The sequence below is a fragment of the Cardiocondyla obscurior genome, linkage group LG05, assembly GCF_019399895.1.
Source record: "Cardiocondyla obscurior isolate alpha-2009 linkage group LG05, Cobs3.1, whole genome shotgun sequence".
NCBI classification, from domain to species: Eukaryota; Metazoa; Arthropoda; class Insecta; order Hymenoptera; family Formicidae; genus Cardiocondyla; species Cardiocondyla obscurior.
In genome coordinates this window covers 2,001,450-2,022,599 of record NC_091868.1, presented here as the reverse complement: position 1 = coordinate 2,022,599, position 21,150 = coordinate 2,001,450, and the positions used below count along the sequence as shown (strand labels likewise).

Sequence of the window (21,150 nt, the reverse complement as noted above, 5' to 3'; positions counted from 1 at the left end):
TAAGAATATAACTGCATTCAAATGAATGCCTAAAAAATTTTAAATGAAATAATCAACAATTTTATAGATTAAAAATAATATAATGAGATTATCTCGACTTCTATATACTTTTCATTACGCATAATTTAAATTACTTATCATCTGAAATTATTAATTAAAGATAATGGCAAACTGTATAATATAATTATAGTAAAAATTGAGACCAAACTTACCCGATGATGGAATTAGTTGCCATCATGAAGTCACTATCGTGCGCATTCACATTCGCTTTGAAAAATTTTGACTTGGTTTGAATCTTAAGGAACTTATCAGAACTAATGCGCAGCCGATACACATCGCTCGTACTTTCTCCGATTTGGATCGTATCGCTCAAATGCTTCGTGAGCGTACTGAGATCATGAGGGTGACACAAATCTTTAAATATTGTGCCTACCAGGTCCTACAATAAAAAAAATAGTTGAATATTTTCCAAAAATTTTAAGAAAAAATGAAACAAGAATCAATAAAGAATAAAAGAAAAAAAGAATTAATAAAAGAAAAAAAAAAGGTACATATAAAAATCTTGTTTTAACTATTAACCTTTCGAACATCGGAATTTTTTCGATACTATTTCCTTTTAAAAATGTTTTATAAAATTTATAAAAATTTAAGGTGCAAATTCTTCAAGACAGTTATTCATATTTTGACTACTTTACTTAATAACGTTCGATAATTATTAAATTTTCGTACCAGAGTAAGCGAATGTTACAGTAATCAAAATGCACAACAAAATTATATCCTCACCTTATTTAGGTACTTGGAGTAAGCGTGGGATAACCAACTGTTGTCGACCGCAGTAATCTTCCAGGTGGTATCCAATTTGACGGTGAATTGCTCAATGGAAGTATTAATGGGCTTCTCACTCGGCGGTATTCTACGCGCTACGCACAGCACGTAAGGACCAATGTCTGACGATTCGGAGGATACATCACCGCTTTCTAGACGATCAGGCAGAAGAGCAGAACAGATTTGCAAAGACTCATACTTCGATACTCGCTGCTGCTTCTCTTCCATAGTCTCGTCCTTATCATCAAGAGGCTTCACTAAGAAGCGACAATTGAAAGTGCGATTCCTGGTCTGAGGCTGTGGCTCGCTGGTCCAGCCTGGAATGTACAAACTCAAGTATTTTTAAGGGCGAAAAAATTAGTCACATTTTAATTAGATTAGCGTGTCGATTAATTTCTACCGAATTAAACAGTCAATTTCCAAAATTCATAAAATACTCAATAATTTCTTTTATGGAAATAAATGTAATATTCAAAATTATAATTTAGAGACTTTTAAAAAGAAGAGTCATAAAATTATTACAATTAAATTATTACTTAATGCCGTAATAATTTAATATACTTACATTATTACAATTAGAAATTATGGATATATACAAAATTACGAAAAACGCGTCGGTCTATAAAAAAATGTGATTCTTCGAGTTATTAAAAGTCAAACACTGAATAAATGAGAAATTGAAAAATAATTCGTAAACTCCAAGGAGCAAGGTTATTCACGGACTAAACGAGTAAATTACTCGTGACCTACTGATCGCAGTTATCTACAATCTACCCTGCGAATATCGCCACCCCCTGTAGTGTGCCACGTGCGTGCACCCGTGTGTACGATAGAATTAAGATACATACCTAAAGACGACATGGGCAACAAACTAGGCATGAAGGTGTTGTGATCTCCATGATGAATAATGTTGTAGATATCCTTCCCGAGTACATCGTCTTTCGTGTAGTTTATGTACTGCTTTATATTTTCCGAAACGTAGTCCACGCGGCCTTCTGTATTTACAGCGAATAGAAAGCCGTCTAGCGCCTGCAAAGAAAAAAAGACGTTGTAATTCATTTTTAATTGTAAATTAATTTCAAATTATTTTTCTCACTCGGTAGTCTAACTAATTAGTGAAGAACATAATCTTCCACGTTAATTCAAACAATACAAACCTCAAGTAAGATAGGACCAACTTGATCGTTGGACAGTATGTTAGGATTCGACGAGGACACTTCTCCTTGTTGTACGGCATGACTGTTGGAGGAGCCCTCTTGTTGCCTAAAGTGCCGAATCTGTGAATGTTAAATAACTGTATTAAAATTATGTGGCGAGCACAATAACTGAATAATATATAATTTAAATATTCTAACGTGTATATTGCAAAGCAGATATATTAAGAACCATGCACTCGGCATCCGTGCTGGTCTCATCGAAATCAGCTTGCAATATTTTGCGAACATTCCGCATATAAAAATTGTACAATGCAAGATAATGCGATACGCTATCGTCTGATAATACTGTTGAAATTATCCAGGAAAATATGTAACGCGAAGTAACGTCCGTAAATCTTTCAAGACGTAAACGTAACACGGAAACATTCCACGTAATTATATTTCTTTTTTAATAAGAAACAGCGTAGGACATTGATCCTACGTTTTTCCTGGCCGCTTCGGAACTCGTTGTTCTTCCACGACGCGTACCTCGAGAGAAAAATCGTGAGATCTCGCCGCCGGATCTCGTGAGCTTCAAAGCGAGAAGTGCGCGGTGTAACGAGAAATTTTACAGAACGCCTCGCTCACCCGCATGTAAGTCGCAGACGGATCGGAAACGTCGTCTCTAAATATTCGCGCGATCGCGCGCTGGAAAAAAATCCCTAGATCGTGGTCTCCGGGTCATCTTTGTGTATCCCCGCTTTCGACGAAGAGAAGAAACGCCGCCGCTTCTCGGTATGCCGGGCCGAAATTTACTTTACTGGACGAAGGGCTGAGCGGCTGTTGTTCGAACCCGGGGGAACGATCGAAAGTGCGTATGCGTATACGTGTGTAAGTGTGTGTGCACCGCTCGGTTTTTCTGCTGTATGCACAGTCCATTAGCCGGGTCGCGCTCGCGCGCGCGCCCGTCTGTTATTCGTCATTGCGTCATACCGCTAACGAAACAACGACACCGCTTCAGGGAGGGACTTGGGAAGTTGTTCGTGCCTGAAGAAAGTCATTGCCCAAATGTAACGCACGGTGAAAGCCACGTAATTCGATGATGACTCGCCGGACACGCTGAGCTTTGGAAATGTAAAAAGCGAGCGATGCATTCCGTGCATTACGCATGTGAAAAAGGAGCACAAAGTGCTTTCGTTCCAATTACAAAATTTCCACTGCAATAAAAAGAAAAAAAAAGCGCATTTTAAAAAATTAAACGCAATGCGTAACGAGGGATGGAATCGATCGGATCGATAAAACGATTCTTATCGCACGAAATTTTACCATTAAAATGTGGTTGCTGCACTCGTTGTCGTTATTTCTCCCGGAGAGCAATATTAATTCATAGCAGCGAAGAAAGAGAATCGAGATAATAGCTTTAACGTGTGCCGGTTACGCAGCATCAAATTGTCGTTTACGATCGCCGCGGTGACGTAATTACATCACGCAATGCCATTGCCGTTGGAGAATCGAGACACTTTCTCCTCGTCAAAGAGATCGCATTCCACGGGAAAGAATAAGAGGCGATTCCGGCGGCGTTTAGAGATTATCTCTCCCTCGTTTCCATCGTCGACCGCGCAGCTTCATTGCCATTCCCGGTGCAATTTGAGGAAACGGCGTAAAACTACGGCGTATTAGGTTATACCGGGTGTTGCCCGAGAAAATGAGAGGACGCTCTCGAAACCGATTACTCGGCGAAAACCTGAAACATACGTACGCTGACAATGTTGCTTTCGATCTCAAGCGCATATCGAATTCTAAAGTAGGACGCGAATATGAATACCTTTGTGCCAGAAAAATCTGGGGTCTAAAAAAAAAGAAGCCAGCCCACGCGTCCACTGAAGGGGTTAACGCCGAAGGCCTCCCTGTCTCAACGTCGTCCCAAATAATCGGAAAGAGATTATTCACCTGGAGCCAGTTCATAATTCACGCTGGGACGGCTTCGTGGAGAAGTCACAGTGTCGCGAATTACTATTTCAGACGATCCAAATACGGCGTCGGTGATTCCGCCGGCTTCCCGAGAGAAGCGCGGGCGCGAGACGGAGTTCCTGTGTTACCGGCCGGAATTCACGGTCGCCCGAGCCCGCGCGCGCGCGCCCGCGCGCGGAAAAGGCACGTCCTTGAGCTCGTATCTCGCGGCGCCGGTAGATCGCGCGGTGCGTAATCGGCGCGGCGCGATCCGCGAGAACGTTGCGGCACCACGCGGCCCGCCGTGGCCTCGAAAAGTCGGTGACTCCGGGCCGTCGGCGCGGCCGAGTCCGACAAACGCGGCCGTGCATGTACGCGTAGCTTGCGTATACGTGCGTGGCTGTATGCGTAAGCAACGTTGCCGCTAGTCGCTCCTCTGGTGGAAACGGCGTACGTGGGGCACGCACACACGAACGCGAATCCCGCTGTGTACGTACGCACGTACGAGCGTGTGCACGCGTGCATTTCTCTCGTCGCGTCACACATGTCGCCCGCGATAAATTCTTCCTCGGGTTTTCGCAGCGCGCGACGCGTTTCCACGACGGACTGGCCGCGAAGGAACGAGACGGCGGGATCGCAGGAGGACCGGCACCCGCGTCTGAGCGCGACGAGGTAATAAGAACGACAGTTGTATGACGGTAAAGTAAAGGCGCGTCGCGAAGGTAGCTATAATTGTTAAAAGTACAACGTGATACAGCGAAAGCTTGAGAATCCCGCTTCACCAGGGGGCGCAGGATGTATCGGCTACTCCTGACGATTTTCGTTCTCCACCTTCGTGACAAACGCATCGCCGCAAGACGGCCGGAACGCGGACGAGGCCCTGCGGCGCGCCGCCGAACGATCCCGCCGCGACGTCCAGAGGGAGAAGCGCGAGATAAAGGGGGTCGAGAGAGGCGCGACATTTACGTGCCTCCTCGCTAGAAAATTTTTCAATCGACCACCTCGATCGCGTCGCCGGGGCAGCTCTGCGCATAGCGCCATCGCGCAGATGACGTCACAGGTAGAACTCTCGCTAATATTTTCTGTCTCACTTCATCTCCATCCCGCCCTCTCATCCTCTTGCCTCTTTTCCTGAGGTTCAGGTAGACCGAGTTATAGCGGCGCCGTTTGGAAGGTTTTCTATTGGCCTCGGTGACGTCACTCAAGGCCACTAACTCTCTCGGACCTGGCGAGAAGAGCGGAGCCGCGCGACAAACTCGACGTCATCTTTTCTGCACGGCTTTTCGATCCGAGAGCGGTCCTGCATTCGCGTATCACGGCGAATTCTCTTTATCTCTCCTGCCGTTTCCCGCCCGGTCTCCTCGCTCTTCCCAACCGACCGACAACGAGGACCGAACGAGGAGAGAAAGAGTCAATTCATTCCTTAGGACAGGACAGTTTTTCAAACCGCCACGAGATACGAGCCGAAGAAAGTAAGCCCCCGATAAAATCGCGACGTATGATTTTAAGTCATGCAGGAACTCTGAGAATGGTTACGTTAAAAACTAGAATGCATTCTCTTTCTTTTTTTTCTCCTTTTTTTCTTTTTGCAAATAGGTTTTGCGTAAGCAAACACATGTACGTGCGCGCTCGAGCCGACACTCATGCGAAAAGAATGTGTGAATAAAGGAGACAAGAGCCGATTATTGCCAAGGAACTTCTGTTGCAAAGAGTAGATGCGTGGAGTTCGTTTAAATTCCATCGACTGACTGAGCAGGAGTGAGAGAAAGGCATCAGTTATTGAACGCTCTGCATGCAGTATGCAAATTATACGTGAGAAATTGAAGTAGGTAAATAAAATACTAATAGAACAAAAAAAAAGAACATGCATAAATTAATAATTACCGATTTCAGGCAGAAAGTAATAAAATTTATAAATGAGAGACGAGACTCCCGCCGCAGTCTGCCGTAAGGCAGTAATTTGAGGATATAAGACGATACTTGGCGACACGTGCTCCTCCGTGAATCGTGCGGGGCCACGTTTCTGCACACGGACGAAAACGCAGATGGGAAGTCGATCCCTCACTTCTGCCACGAATACACCGATGGCGGCGACCGCCCTGAGAGCAAACGGCCCGGACAATGAACGAATGGACGAACGAAACAGACGTGCCTTTTCTGCACTTCGCAAAACTCGGGCGAGTTTTGCACCGTCTCGAGAAACGCGCGTCGCGGCGAAGATGAACGATGCCGAAGATACCGTTTTATCTGCTCGCTGCACTTGAGACCAGATGGATACAAATATTTCAGAGTATTTTTTTTTCAAGAAGAGAAAAAGAACTGAAACGTGAAAAGATGCACGCGGACCTTTGAAGAACGCGAGCATGCCGCGATAACAATTATTAACCCTTCAGCTGTCAAATTGATTGATACTTTGGCGTCGACACTTAATAATCTAGTATGTTAATGTATTGTATTTCTTTTTTAATATCGTAATTTACATCATGCTTTAATGCAATGCTCATAATTGAACGCCTTTTTCAGAGCTGATATTTAATATTCCTCTGTCCGTTATCGACCAAAAGTGATAGGCGAGAATAAGAAACGTTTAACAAAAATTATGTAATATTTACGACTTAAGAAGACGCAGCTACTTCACAGACACGTGGTTTTCAAGGAAGCACTGGGGAAGCACGAGAAATAACACTGCAAACCGTAATTTGCGATATCAAACTGTAAGCAAAATCCTAGAATATGTCGAGCCACACTTTGCACGTTTAAAACTGCTTCATTTTCCAGTAACATTACTTACATTATCTAGCACGTGTTCTATTTCGAGTTTTATTTTCAGTCCCATCACGCCATTCTGTTCTGCTGCCCAAAAACGTATATATATATATGCCATTCTTCCCCGCCCTTCACCATTCTGCCTTCTTCTAAGGAACTATAGAACACCAAACTAAAGAGACTGCCTGTCGCTAAGGATTTTTAAGTACAAGCCTCCGCTCGACATCAGGTACGTTTAGGGCACGCTTTGACGTTCGGGATGTTTACTTGAAATTTCTGTATCTATGACTTAAAACCTCTGGAATTTCTACGTCCTAAAATACATTCTGTGCCAAACGTAAAGACCCGAACCGAAAGGGCCGAAATATCCCTGCGAATATAAACCACAACTCAGGCTCACTCGCTACATCGCCAGTGAGTCAAGGGCTCGGCCTTAGCCAGCCGTTATGCAACTGCCGCTTCGTCTGTTTGGCCAATGAGCGAGCGCGAGAGCACGACTTTAACAAAGGGGTCCCGGGACCTGTAATTATCGGTGTATATCGTTGGCGAATTAATCGCGCATCGGTTTAGAAAGAAATACACCCGTAATTGCATCTTCGATCTCCGGAGCGGAATAAATAGGGCGCGATTATTAGAGATAATAACAGGTTGAAAATCAAACCAAATTTCCGCCAAAATAAAATGGATCTCGAAAAGAGGCCAGTGTTATACAAAGGTGAATTTAATTCTCATCAAGAGAGTGCCCTGGCTCGAATGAATTTCATTCGAAATGCAAAATCCATCTTGCCGATCCGCCGTATCTCTTTTTTTTTCTTTCTTTCTTTTTTTTTTTTTTTTTTTTTTTACTTTATTGAACATCACAGACACGCGTCATTTACTCTTGCTTCTTCTACGTTAAAGAAAAATTAAGGTCACATTTACTCTCGCGGCACGAAGTGAGCTAAACGAGAAAATCAATCGGCATCGCGGAAAAGTGATAACAACTGAGCAACAATGAAATCTTTACATCTTCTTTTTATATAAGAAATTTACTCAGACATACGTTTAACTTGCTTCTGTATAGCTGGACTAATTATTTTTGGAAAAAGCGCTACGCACCTGTACATACGTTATAAAATATGTATTATACATGTAACGTAATTTCTATATTTGACATGTTGCAGCATTATGAGCAAGTTCCAACCTAACGTCACGAGTGCGAATGGTCAAGGGACGGCTTACTGTTCGGTGGGAAAAGAAAAAAAGCAACTACCTGGAACGAACGAATTTAGAAAGTTGCCTGACATTGTTTTCTTAGATTCTTTCTTGAATACCTCGGCCGAACGGCACGAAAACCAGCCGTCGAATCATCTACGAACAACGTCAACAGATGTCTACATCTACACGATATACTATCGATATTGAGACTACAGCAATGTGCAAGTGAGTATCAATTTCACGCTAATACTTCAGATAACAATAAAACTTCATTAGCACCGCACTGATCTTAATCTCTCCTCAGAAAGAACAGGCTGCGAAACCGAGTCAACTACACAATTACACACTTGAAAATTACGTGACAGCTTGTTAAAAGAGTAACAAAAACGGAAGGGTTTATGCCAAAAAAGCAGCATGACGGATAAAATAAGGTAAGGTTTACATTACAAATATTTTGCATTCAAAAAATCGGCAAGAATGTCGAAGTAACGAGCGAAATTTTGATTAAGTTGATGATCGCTTTTGAAAATACCATCGCTCTTTCGCTCAGATCGATACGAATATATGTGTTATCTATAAAACGAAGCCGACCTTTATGAGAGATCCGCTCGCTCTACAAATCTCTCAATAAACCTAAGTGCGCTGCCGAATATTTCAGCGTGCTCGCGATTCGACAACAACACATATTTAACGTCGATTGATTTTTCTGATGAAAAATACCGGCAAGAAGACAATTTCTTTTTCCTCCGATTATCTCCCTTTTTTGAATTATCTATCATCATCTACTTATCTAAATTACATAAAAGGGCCTCGTGCCTTCTTGGGGGACACGGAAATAAAACACGTACGCGTGGGACAAATTACGAAGAACTATGAAAATAATATCAGGAGTCTAAAAAAATTATAACGCGCATCTTCAAGTAAGACTTTGCAAAAGTGTCCTTCGACGATCGTAAAAATCGCTTCAACAGTTATCTTTAATTTTATGAACCAAGGGAATGATAAAAATATAATTTCTCGCGTGAAACGTGAGTGTTTTAAATAGCATTTTGCATAATTTCATTGTGCTTTGATAATTTAATTTTATATTTTAAATTCCTTTCAAGTTATTAACGAGGCGCGGTGCAACTTTTATAAATTTATTTCCCAGTTTTTACATTTGCAATTTGCGACGCATTAATTTCAATTAAAACTATCTCGGTGGTAAAAAGTTACAATAATATAATCTAAAATATAATTCTTTATTATCAAATTAATAATCACCATCGTAAAGTTATCAAATATATATCTAACGTGTTAAAATTCCTATCTTGTTTTGGATATTTGATTAGGTGTTTAAATATTGTAATCTATATATTCTCTACGGCTCCCGAGCCCCTAATCTTGCCACTCAAGCCGATACGGCATCTTATTTCCAAGGAGGAAAAGACGAGACTGACGATATCGACGGATATATATTTCAACGATGCGCTCTTATCAATCACATTAATAAAGCAGACTAAAGAAATTTGTCCTTACCTGATCGACGGTTCTCTGAAGGATCTGGCATTTGTCAGTCTTGCCAGAGCTCATGTCCGTGGCGGAAATCAGCTCGGCAAGCTCATCGATATACAAGTTCTCCTGGGTCCGTCGTCTTTTTTCGTTAAGGCACTTGTTACTGTGAACAATTAAGACGTAAAATTAAAAGACTTAAAACTTGACGGATATTTAATAGCTTACGAAATTTATATCATTTTTACAGCAAAAATACGTAAAAAAAAAAAAACGATTTTTATTGCTATTTTGCATTTACATGTGTGATACTTTTATATGCGTAAAATAATTTATTTAATGCCTTAGAGTCAATAGCAATCGTTATCGATGCCAAAGCAAAATTAAACAATAAAATAGCATATTAATAATACCAATAAATTGTAATTGTTGTGAAAACAATGGCTAAATTTTTCGTATCGCGTGTAAATTTGAACAAAGATAAAATTTATATAATAATTTAATAAAATTTGACTCGTGCGCGACATTGACCATACGTTATTCCGTCATTAAAGCCTGCTCAATCGTGTAACATTTAAAAACTCACGAGTTTACCCGAGCATTTGTATTCACAATTAATCATTCGATCGGAACGATAAGCTTTTTAGTCAATTGAGTGGCAACAGATTACAATGTACATTATGCGTTTTGCCGAGCCTTTAAATCATGGATTTCGAACATTAAAATCAAATGCTTTATTTGACATTTTGAATAAACACCGGGCCTTTAATGTAGAGTCGAGAAAAAAATTAATTAATTTGAATCCAGAGTAACGTTAAACATTCATTAAAAAAAAAAAAAAAAAAAAAAAGGAAAGAAAAGAAAAGAAAGAATATGAAAACTGATATGTGCAACTCAATCGTTTTTTACTTCGCCCATCGTGCCGTTCAGATTACGCGTCGGAGCTTGCGCCGCGAAAAGGAACAAAAAGCAGGAGATTGACACTCACATCTGCGACTGAGGCTTCGCATCTGATTTCTTTCTTTTCTTGGTAATGCCGCCACTAATCGCACTCATTTTGACCCACAACGGGTCTTGCAATTCACACGGGCCAGGCCTGCAACAAAAGCGCAATCACAATTAGACGGAAGTATATCTCACGTAATACAAGACGTAAAAAAAAAAAAAAAGAAAAAGAATTCTCTTTCAACCGCAGAGCGTCGATATTTCGTGGACGCAAAATTCTAGAAACGCCTCTGCCTTCATCCGCGAATTCAAAGTCGAGTCAAATATCGCTCGGACACCACGAGGTGTCCTCGTTAAAAGTGCCCGCGGCAAGATAACTCGAAAACGAATGGGAGTACCGTTCTCGAAGGAATTCAATTAGAACTGACGCCCGGCATTCGCACGCCGTTAACTGCAATAATCGCCATCAAACGTGCCGATAAAATTAAAAGAAAAAAAAAAATTAAAATAAAATAAGAGTCAAAACGCACGTCGGGTGTTGAAAATATCACCGCCGCGTACTCTACGTTCCCCGGCGATCGTACCTCTTGGAAAGTTCTTATCTTGCCGTAAGGACAACTAACTCCGTCTATGAATAATCGAGCTCGCATTCGGTTAATTTGCTGCACGTGGACGAAAGCTGCGCGTGCGATTTTTGCCCTCCCGACCTCCTCTTTTAGTCGTCTCCCTCGCGTCTCGGTGCACACACGCGTGATTCCTTAGCGTGTACGCACACACGCATACACGTGCCTCCGCCGACGTTTCTCCTACTTTTCATGCAAGGATTCGCAGCTCGTTTATCTCGAAATCGATGGGAGTCTTAAGACGTGGATACACGAGCCTCGGGGAAACTTAGAATAAGGCCTTTACGAAAAGCGCCGAAACTCGATATTATTAAAAGATAATCACTTTAACAATTAAATTCGTTGCACGGAATATTTTTTATCCTTTCATCTGAAGGCGTGTGCACGGCTGCGTAGCGAGCAAACACCGAACGCGAACATTTCAAGCAAATCAATCGCTACAAAAGTAACACACATCGACCGACGAATATCGCGGTCGCTGCGTTCGTTCGATGTTCGCTCGCCGAGTCTGTACACATCTCATCAAGCACGTTTCTAAATAATTCAAAAGCCATCGTCGGGATCTTTAAAAGACACGGAAAAGGGTTCGCTTCGAATTCAATCTCTCGATCGTCGCAAGTGCTTCGGTAAACGTATCGGTATATATTCGCCGCGTAAAACGGAAAACGACGTAAGCGTAATAGACAGTCGGGGGAGGAAAAAAAAAAAAGAGAGAGAAACAGGGTGAACAATTAAAGTTCTCGCGGAACCTTTAAAGGGCGCCTCGATTTATTTGATATCAAACCTCAGCTTAATATCGAAGAGCTTGCGGCTCCTCGAGTCCCGCAAACTTCCGAATCTTCGCGTCACTCGAGCCCCTCTTTCGCGCAATTGTTTCTTTCTTCCTTTATCAAAATTGGATTTATCGCGTGTCGTCGCTATAAATACGCGGGACGCGAGAGCGACTCGAAATAATGCCTTGGACTACTCTCCCGTCGGCGTAATGCGGCGTGCGATTCCTTGAGATCGTCCTTTTTCCTCGCACTCGCCGCTGCAGTTTATCATCGCGCAAGCGACGGCGCGCGCCTCCCTTCGCCCTTTGTGCATGCCTTTTCGGTTCGTTTCCCCCGAATCAATAAAATTCCTTTATGGCGACACACGGCCGACTCGGGGTGGCGTTATAATAAACCGGTTGCCGACAAAGTGCCTAAAGATAATAGATAGTCGCGCACAATATCGAGTGCCGTACGCGAGTGTCCCAAAATTGCCGAACTTATCAAAGGCGAGATCTGTATTCGCGCCTCGCGCCTAACTCGCCGAAATTCTAATCGGAATAAATCGTCATTCTCCACCCTGTCGTTTTCCAGCGCGGGCGAATCAATCGGAACATTGTATCCCATATCAAGACTCTTTGTTTGACAGCGAGATAACTTACGTAGCTTTAATCCGCGAACCAATCATTTGTTCACTCGCTTTACATAATCGCATTGTGCGCCGGGTTTCGCGAGTTTTACCAACGCTCGAGAGAGAAATCGCAGTCTTAGCTGTTAATTGCGGGTTACATAATTTTTACTGGTGATCGATGAGCGATAAGGGCAATACAGTAATGACGATCGGCCGTGCTCAGCGAGATGGACGCGGCGCTTTGATAAATGCGTTACGTCCGCGACTCTCCCGTGGTTGTTAATTTATCGGTATGCCGATAACGCAATTAACGAGTTGTAAAGTGCACGGGTTACTGCATCGTAAATTAGACGCGTTGCATCACTTTTGTGGTTAGAGCGCATACGATTTTTTTTTTTCTTTCTTTTTTCTTTCTCTTTTTTCTTTTTTCTTTTTGGAGAGGGCCACGTTTGAGCCTCGCTAACAACGAGACCGTTCTTTCTACATACACTTTGCACCATCTTTCCTTTACCGTCTCTTTCATTTTTTCACTCTCTCACTCTCTCTTTCTTTCGTTGAAGCGCGAAGGTACGAATGTGTATGCTCGTTTCATTTTAAACGCTGAAGATAAAGACAAATGCATATAGCATGTTATATATAGATAAGCGTTGTTATATATAAACCAAATAATATTTCTTTGCGTTCCACTTCTTTAATATGGATACATTGTATTAACGGGCGGAGAATTCCCCGCGAGAACTTTTGCGAGTCGAATGGAAATGTTACAAAAATTAATGGAATTAAAAAACATTTTTTTTCGACGCTGATAGGTCCGAGAGATTTGTTTTTCTTTAATATCGCCACGTTGCGCTAGAATCCATCGTCGCGCTTTACAAAGTTCAGGTACAGCATATTTAAATATAAAAAAATAACAAAGAGAATAATATTCGAGAGGCAAAGTGAGGAGTAAATATTGAAAAACAACAAAAGATAAAGCAGTGGAAAAGAAAAAAAAAAAAAAAAAATTTTTTTAATTCCCGGAATAGCTTGCATATATACGAGTAGGATATAGAAGATGCGTAACTCTGTACCAAGAACACAAATAAATATTCATGCCGAATTACGTTATCGGTGAAATACCCGTAAAAAAAGTTTATTCCTTCGCGGCGACTATTAAATTCGAAAAATCGCTGGTAACTTATATCCGGCAGGTCTTGCGTCACTTCGCAATCGATTTCGGATTTCGGCACGGCGAAAGAAAAAAAGAGAAAAAAAAATCACGTGGAGAATCGTAAACGTCCGACGCATAAAAAGCCGTAATTTAAACCTCGTTAGCCGATAAGCAGCGACCGATACGAGGATCCACCTGCATGAGTTTAACGCGGTAGCGCGTATTTACGGATGCCAACTCAACGAATTCGGGATTTTCCTATAAGATAAGATCATTGTATTAACTTTCAATAACGGCTGATTGCTTTGAAGACCAGCCAACTATTAACAATAAAAATTGATAACGAAATAATTAGCGACGCTCGAAATAAATTCCTCACCGGCTAGTTAACCGTTTCACGAGCCCGGCTTATGGCAATGTTGTTAAAGTTAAGTGTTTCGCAGTGAGCTTTTCCGTTCTCCCTCGTCGGAAACGACTATCACTTCACTCGTGATGAAACGCGTGATGAATGACGAAAGTGAGATAGCATTAATATATCTTCGGAGCATAAACTCAAGATAACACACTTGTCCTAATTACCTCGACCTAGATTCGTGAAAAACATTGCGTCGTCGAGGAAGAGGAGGAAAGAAGGGAAAAGAAAGAAAAAGTAGAAAAGAAGAAGGACTGAGTTAGATCAACAGGGAATGAGTATCGCTAGTGTCCGGTTGCTTTGTTCCGCGGGAACGAACGTGCGCGCGGCTGGCGTTAAGAAATGATCGCGAATTGATTAAGCGAGGCTGTCATGAACGTCGGATTGCGGCAGCATCTCGTTAGCATAGCGGAAATAATTTTACTATCTTCGGAATACACGTCCGCGAGGTGAAACGTCGTTTTCCATCGTATCGAGCAAACAGTCGCTCAACGAGTTGTTATACGTCGTTTGAATTAACGAAGCGTCTATTAGCGATCGATCAACAAGATTACGCGATAATTTATACGCGAAAATAGCGCGTTTGAAGCGACATAATGCGCCATTCTTTAATAACAGTTGAATAAAGTCAGAAATATATTGAGCGCCGAAAGATTAATGATCGGATTGACATTTCGTGTTAATTAATGAAGCCAGTCTGATTAAAGAAAATTTACCCGGCGCGCTGGCCGTTATATCGCCGCGATGCAGCGTCGACGTGTGGATTGTTTTGAGAGGCGCGAGCTAAATCAATCGCGAAAACGCCGACGTTTTTAGCCTAGAACGGTTTATAACGGGCTTATCGACTATCAGCGGCAATTTTATGCAAAGCCGCGGGCGCACGGTTTCATCTGTCTGCCGATTTTTATCGGCTAAAAATACGTGCTCATTGACTGCCAAACACGCAACGGTGTCGTTCGCCGAAACATGCAAAACAAAATGTGTACGGCCGCATCTATTTCGGTCGCCGTTCATGTCGATAACCTCATTAAGAAATGTACGTACAAGGGATTTGAAAATAATCCACGAGGATCTTGCACGTGGCTGCAGCGAGCGAGTAAAAAAAAAAAAAGAAAAAATTAAAAATTATTATGCAAAGTATACGATAGGAATTGCGAGAAAAATACATATTAGATGCTTAATAGAGCAAAAATCCGCGCTTGCGAAATCGCAAACAGGAAAAATTCTGAAAAATATGTCTTCGACTGCAGACGTATCTCGGCATAACGCGATCCAGGGTCTGATGATAGCGATAATAGGACATTGTAAGTCAAAACGCCATTTCCGAGAAAGATTCCGATCTCGGGGTACACGTGCCTTCCCAACAAGTTCGCGATTAATAAAAATTGCCCGCATTTCTTTCCCCCCTCGCGGAGATCAGGCGGAAAAGAAAGAAAAGAAAACCCGTACGTTTCGCGCCGATAAAAATATTTTTATTGAAGAAACGGCCGGCCGGTTCCTCGGAATCTTTTCGTTCGAGCGGTCGTGTGCGTTACAAGACGCCACGGGCTCTTAATACGATAAACGCGTTAATAACGCAACATTCGGGATGGACGGTGAATTGATCGAAAGTGCGGCCTTCAACCGCCTCGATAGAGTAATCGGACGTTTTCGAAGGAGCCGGTTCCATATCGACATCAACGTCGCAAGTACGTTTCGTGATGCAAAGCCAAAAAAAAAAAAGAAAGAAAAAAAAAAGAGGATAAAACAATAAGCAATACCAATCGTGAAAATTGCTGACTACATCGACAATCATTAGTTGCATTTCGTAGAAAACAACCGGGAAGACGAAAAGCGCTAAAAGTATGGCAAACAACATGTTCAGAAAAAAAAGATAGCGAAAAATATGGAAAAAAAAATCCACACTGATTAAATGCGACGATTTTAACACCGGAGCTAAAAAAAAAAAGACTAGAAATTTAAAATAATGCGAGTTTTAATTAATTTTGTTATCGAATTTCTAATTAAAAGACTTGATATATAGAATTTTTGCATATACAAAATATATTAAGATAACGCTCTCGTGTTAAAATGAGTATGTTGCATTGTACTAATTTCGTACAAAGTTACGACGCTGCATTAATTTAATGCGAGAACTTTGTACGCGTTGAACCTCGATAACATCTGTCGTTCGATAAAAAAACGTCGCGTAAAAGTGGAAAATAAGTTTCCTTGGCGGGACTTACGTCCGGTGCTTCACGAGCTACGCCTCGCGAGTTGAACTTTGAGTAATACTTGCGAAAATATTGACACCTCCGTTTTATACCTGACGTGCTTTGTAAGTTCAAATTGCATTTATGAGAACGTTGAATACCACTCGCGTTACGTCGCATAGGACTGGCTTAAAACGTTGACGTCGCGATTGAAAAATGCGAATCACTTCGAGCTTACCGCACATTTCGTTTTTCCATCATCGAAGACTCTCTCTCTCTCTCTCTTTCTTTCTCTCTCTCCCTTCTCTCTTTCTCCTTGGAACGTTTTATTCACTCGCAGACACCAGCACCTTTGACGTCAACGCTCGCACAAATGTTCTCTCAGAATCGAAGGCACAGTCCGATTCCGCGGCGCGTTCAATTTCGACGACTCTCCACCGGCGATGTTTTTCGACGATCGATCCCATTGCCGCTTCGAGGACTCGTAATTTCCTGCGCGGGGCTCGTAATCTCAGCGCGAAATCAGCATTCGCCGGCGCGAACTTTCCAAACGAAACTCATTCGGAAATTCCTGTCAGCGATTCGGTCGATAAAAACACCCGTGTTAATACTTATATTGTCCGAGATCTCTATTTTTGCAATCGCAGAGTTTTCTGTGCCGCGGGACACCACCGGCCTGGTCACTCGACACCACACATTCGCGACGGTATTCGCGAAACACTATTCAGCATATTTAGGGCCGGTCGTCTATTATTCAAAAATACCGAACGGCGATCCTCCCGCGGTACCAGATTCCTTGCGCCGGCACTCGATATCGGGTTCCTCCGATCTCCGAGTGAAATCAACGGCACCTGGAAGATCGTAAGACCAAGATCACTCGCGTGGAACTGGCCGAGAGTTCAGATCGAGACCCGGATCATCTCCGAGTCGTTTCTAAAAATCCACGTCGCAGCCCGAAATATCGCACTGTCGCCAACGTTATCGCCCGTCGCTATCGTCCACCCGCGCTACTCCCGATCTCGTCGCAGCCTCCTCTTCTCCTTTCGCTCCCGGTCAAAGCCGGCGCCTTCTCCTCCGAGAGCGAAAACACGCGCGCGTCTCGACTCAAGTCGTCGCGAAATGCTCTCGCGCTTCTGCCGACGTCACCACTTATCGCGTAGGAAAGCACCTTGCATCACGAGCAGCGTATATCCACGCAGCCGTCACCCAGTTGTCACGGGGCACCCCTTGCTCCTCGGCGGCCGGTTTGTCTCCCCTTCTCGTGCTACATCTAAGAGCCTCCACTCATTCCGTACGTCCCTCCTCTCGAGCTCGCCGGTGCTCCGACGTAGACCACCTCCTCTCTTTCTCTCTCTCTCTCTCTCTCTCTCTTTCTCCTCGTCTTTGCCCCTTGTCCCGCTCGTCTATGTTGACCGCTAAACGATGCACATGTGTGCAAGCGCGCGCGCGCGCGGCCTGGTGAACGCAGCCTGGCGAACGCGTGTGCCCGAGCCGCCACGCACACGCGGGCACACTAGAACGGGCGGCTCGCAATCGGCACACGGTAAATGTGGCGAAATTTTTGCTTAACCCAGTTGGCCGCCGCAATTTTTCGAGCTCGCACCGGCCTGGTCGCTCGAACGTCACTCGCGCCGCTTCTTCATTCAAATCGCACTATCTCCGTTCATTCCCGTTCTCACTCGCCCTCGCTGATCCGCGGTTTCTTTATTCCCCGCGCGAAGGACCGTGCTCCAGTTATCGCGCCTCGCGCCTACGTCGGACTCGCGGTGCCGTTCGAGCTCGCTTCGGTCGGCCGGCGGTTGCACGCCGATGGAATTCGCGCCGAGAGAGCGCGCGGACTGACGTGGATTCGGCGAGCGCGTGCCGAAGACACCGGATGGGACACCGCTCGGAGGCCTCGGAGCTGGGACACACACGCAGGTCGGAGTCGCGCGCCGTGCCGCGTCGGCGCTTTTCGCGCCGCCGCACCGACCGACGGCCACTCCGGTCGGACTCTCCGGCCGCTCTCGTCGACGCGGGTCAAAGTGATCCGGATCAAAGCCACGCGAATGAAAATGATCTGCGACTCCGAGCTGGCACTCCCGGGACCGGTTCTTCGAAAAGCGATCGAGGCGAGGGACGCGAAAATCGTCTAAACGGAAGCGCAGATCATTTTAATTCGAAATACTTGGGTCCGCGTTCGCGAAAGGAGCGAGCGGAACCTAAATTTCTCGACGTTATCTAAAGTGACGTAACACCATCGTTCTTCGATAACGGACGCCTTTAGGTCAGCGATTAGAGCCTGGGTTCCTTATCCGTTTCGATCTATCGAGTTCTCCTTCAGCCGCGGTGCGATCTGCCCTATTTCATCGGGATCGTATCGTAACTATCTTAAAACTAAAGACTCTTGTCCTAATTATAGATTAATCGAACGAGTCGTGTTGTATTAATTTTCGCAAATTATGTAAAAAGAAATAAAATTAATTTTTTCGTCTATTTAAATTTTCTTTTTAATATATTTTTTGCATTGCCCCACTTTTCCCGCATAGTACTTATATTAAAATATAAACTGTAGAAAGAAAAAAAAAAGAAAAAAAAAATTATATTTTTAACAAAGAAAAAAAACAAATTTAGGCTTCTTTTTAATTATCATTAATTAACAAGTAGAAATGTAAAACTTCTTTCGCATCGCGACAGCAGAAAGGGATAACCATTCAGACTGGCTTTCAAACAAAAGGCAATTCGCGTTAAGATTTCGAGGTACAGCTGAATAGCTGGATAACCGGACGCGGTATCGCGTTAGAGACGCCTCGTTCCAGTTGCGATGGAAACGTTATACTCTGCGAGGCAGTGAATCCTCGACGCTATCTGCGACGGTCCCTGGGCTTGGCGGACGCCTTTACACCTCGACAATCACGGAGGAATCGCGCGAACGCGGGCGAAACACGGCACAACCGAGCTGTACGATTCCTTCGCCTCCGATCGTCCTTGACATACTTCCGCTCTCGCCCGTCCCGCGCGCCGAATCGATGCAATCGCGGAAGTTACGCGCGCAATACCCGCCGCTCTTATCCCCTCTGTACAGGGTGTTTCACACGAGCGAGACGGTAGCGTCGTTTCCATTCACGGACACGGAACTTTCTTCGCCGGATGAGTGAAAGGAGCATTAATCAGCGAGATTTAAATTCCCCTAAGACTCGTAAAAAAAAAAAAGAAAAAAAAAAGACCGCGAGGGTATCCGCAGGAATAAAAATTCTTGGACAAAGAATTCGATTTTCGGGCGACGTGGGGACAAAGAAATTCACAACCTTACGAGATCTGCGACGAGAGAATTTATCGAAGTATCTCCAAGATCAATGCCGAACGAGCGGCGACACCGACGAAAATACCCGCGTTGCGCCAAACGCGTGTCTATAAGGCGCGCACACGTGGATGCACCTTCGGCACGTCTTGCATCAACGCCCCGGGGCGTGCGTTACTTCACACCTCGGCGTGCTTTGGCAATCCTCCCTGTGTCCCCCGCGCGGTCAACCTTTTTTTTTTAATATTTTTTCTTCTTCTTCTTTCCCACCGAGGCGACGTTAAGAGGATAATAAATGATCACCGTGCGCTCCTAACGTACTTGTCGCTCCATGTTCCCGCGCCACGGCACCAGTCAGCGTCGTCGTCATCGTCTTCCGATCCACGTCGGGGGATTCCTTTCCCCTCGCGTACGAACGCGCACGGTAACACCGATGCGAGATGCACGCCTTTCGCAATCACTTGCAATGCCCCCGGAGACGGCCGAAGACGGTTTCGCTGACGCACGAAGAAGGTAGAAACGGCGTAAGCGCGGGCCAGGCGAAGCAGGTACCGACGCGGCCGCGGTGTGGCCCGCTCCGACTTGGCGCGGCCGAGTATCGCTTGTGGGTCGAGACTCGTATATGCGGGACCTGTACCCCGCGTGTAATATAGGTCAGTGGGCCAGGGCGATCGCGGACGGCAACGCGGACGTGCGCGCGGCGTCGACGTCGTGCCGCGCGCGCAACGCGCGCGTTCGAGCCGCTGCCTGCCTCCGCCACCCCCGCCCTACCCTCCCCCACCCCCCGGCCTTCCTCTCTCGCTGCATCCCTCATCTCGCAAGGGGTGTCGTCGGTCGCCAGTGGCCTACGCGCGAAACCAATTTCCCGCGGCGAAGGAGGCCCCTCGTTCTCACCGCGAGGCGACGCTAGGGCCACGCTATTAGGGATGTTTACACTCTAAACGGGCTATCGATCAAGAGGCTCGCCGGCAACGCACGGTCCTCGCGACAAGCTACGCGATAGAGATAATAGATATGTAAATGAAACGCCGGGCGGAAAATGAAAATGATGAATGGACCGCGTGCAAGATTGAAAGTGATAAATGACCGCGGCGGTCTCTCGGCACACGCGGGGCGGACGGGAAGGATGGTTTTTGAAAATAAGTGGCCCGCATCTCCTCGAACTGGAACGTGGAAAATCGAAAACGGCTGAATAATGCAGCTGATAAATGAGAAACGAGAATAATTGAATAATATATGGATTTTATTAAATTTCACCGAGTTTTATATATATAAATGTAGCAAAAAAGAGATCGAAGTCTTGCGAAATAAAATATCCAGAAATGTTAACGTGCTAATTAGTAATTATTCGATTACCTGGACAGACCCTGATCCTTTCTATACCGCGGGAAATCGAAAGCCCGTTTTCCGAAGAGCGCGAAACAAAACCCACGTTGATCATCTAATCACGAAACGTCTCCGTAAAATAAACGCGCGGCGCGCTCGCGGTCTGCAATTTTTCCGCGGCCGATTGTGGAAAAATTAAGTGTGTTACAGCGCATATAAAAATATGTTACACGGCAACTGAGGCGAGCTTCGAGTCTCTGATCGATAAACCGACTAGTATAAAAAGCGCGGTCGAAGGTTAATTCCAGGAGATTTTTCGCGCGCGGCTTGCGCTTTATTCTCGCTCATTCGCGATACCGCCATGCTCGCCAGATTGCGTTGTTAACATGACAATGCGCGAGCGGTCAGATAATAAAGGCGACTTATTTACAGTACGGAAGAACGTAAAGAGCGGAATGTAGAATATCGAAAGAC

The 21,150-nt window shown here is 44.4% G+C and overlaps 1 protein-coding gene across 12 annotated transcripts in view; it reads right to left on the bottom strand.

The window, feature by feature from the left end:
- Positions 1 to 21,150, bottom strand: part of LOC139102498 (nuclear receptor coactivator 2) — a 98,777-nt gene that overhangs the window by 21,184 nt on the left and 56,443 nt on the right. For 11 of the 12 annotated variants that reach the window (XM_070656424.1, XM_070656414.1, XM_070656423.1 and 8 more), the window contains exons 3-8: positions 10,354 to 10,461; positions 9,393 to 9,531; positions 1,983 to 2,102; positions 1,674 to 1,854; positions 784 to 1,142; positions 213 to 439 (exon numbers count right to left, since the gene is read on the bottom strand). In XM_070656424.1, coding sequence (XP_070512525.1) covers positions 213 to 439; positions 784 to 1,142; positions 1,674 to 1,854; positions 1,983 to 2,102; positions 9,393 to 9,531; positions 10,354 to 10,461 — 1,134 coding nt within the window. Of the gene's footprint in view, positions 1 to 212; positions 440 to 783; positions 1,143 to 1,673; positions 1,855 to 1,982; positions 2,103 to 9,392; positions 9,532 to 10,353; positions 10,462 to 16,308; positions 17,424 to 21,150 lie in introns of those variants that run through there. The other variant, XM_070656416.1, reaches the window with a different exon arrangement.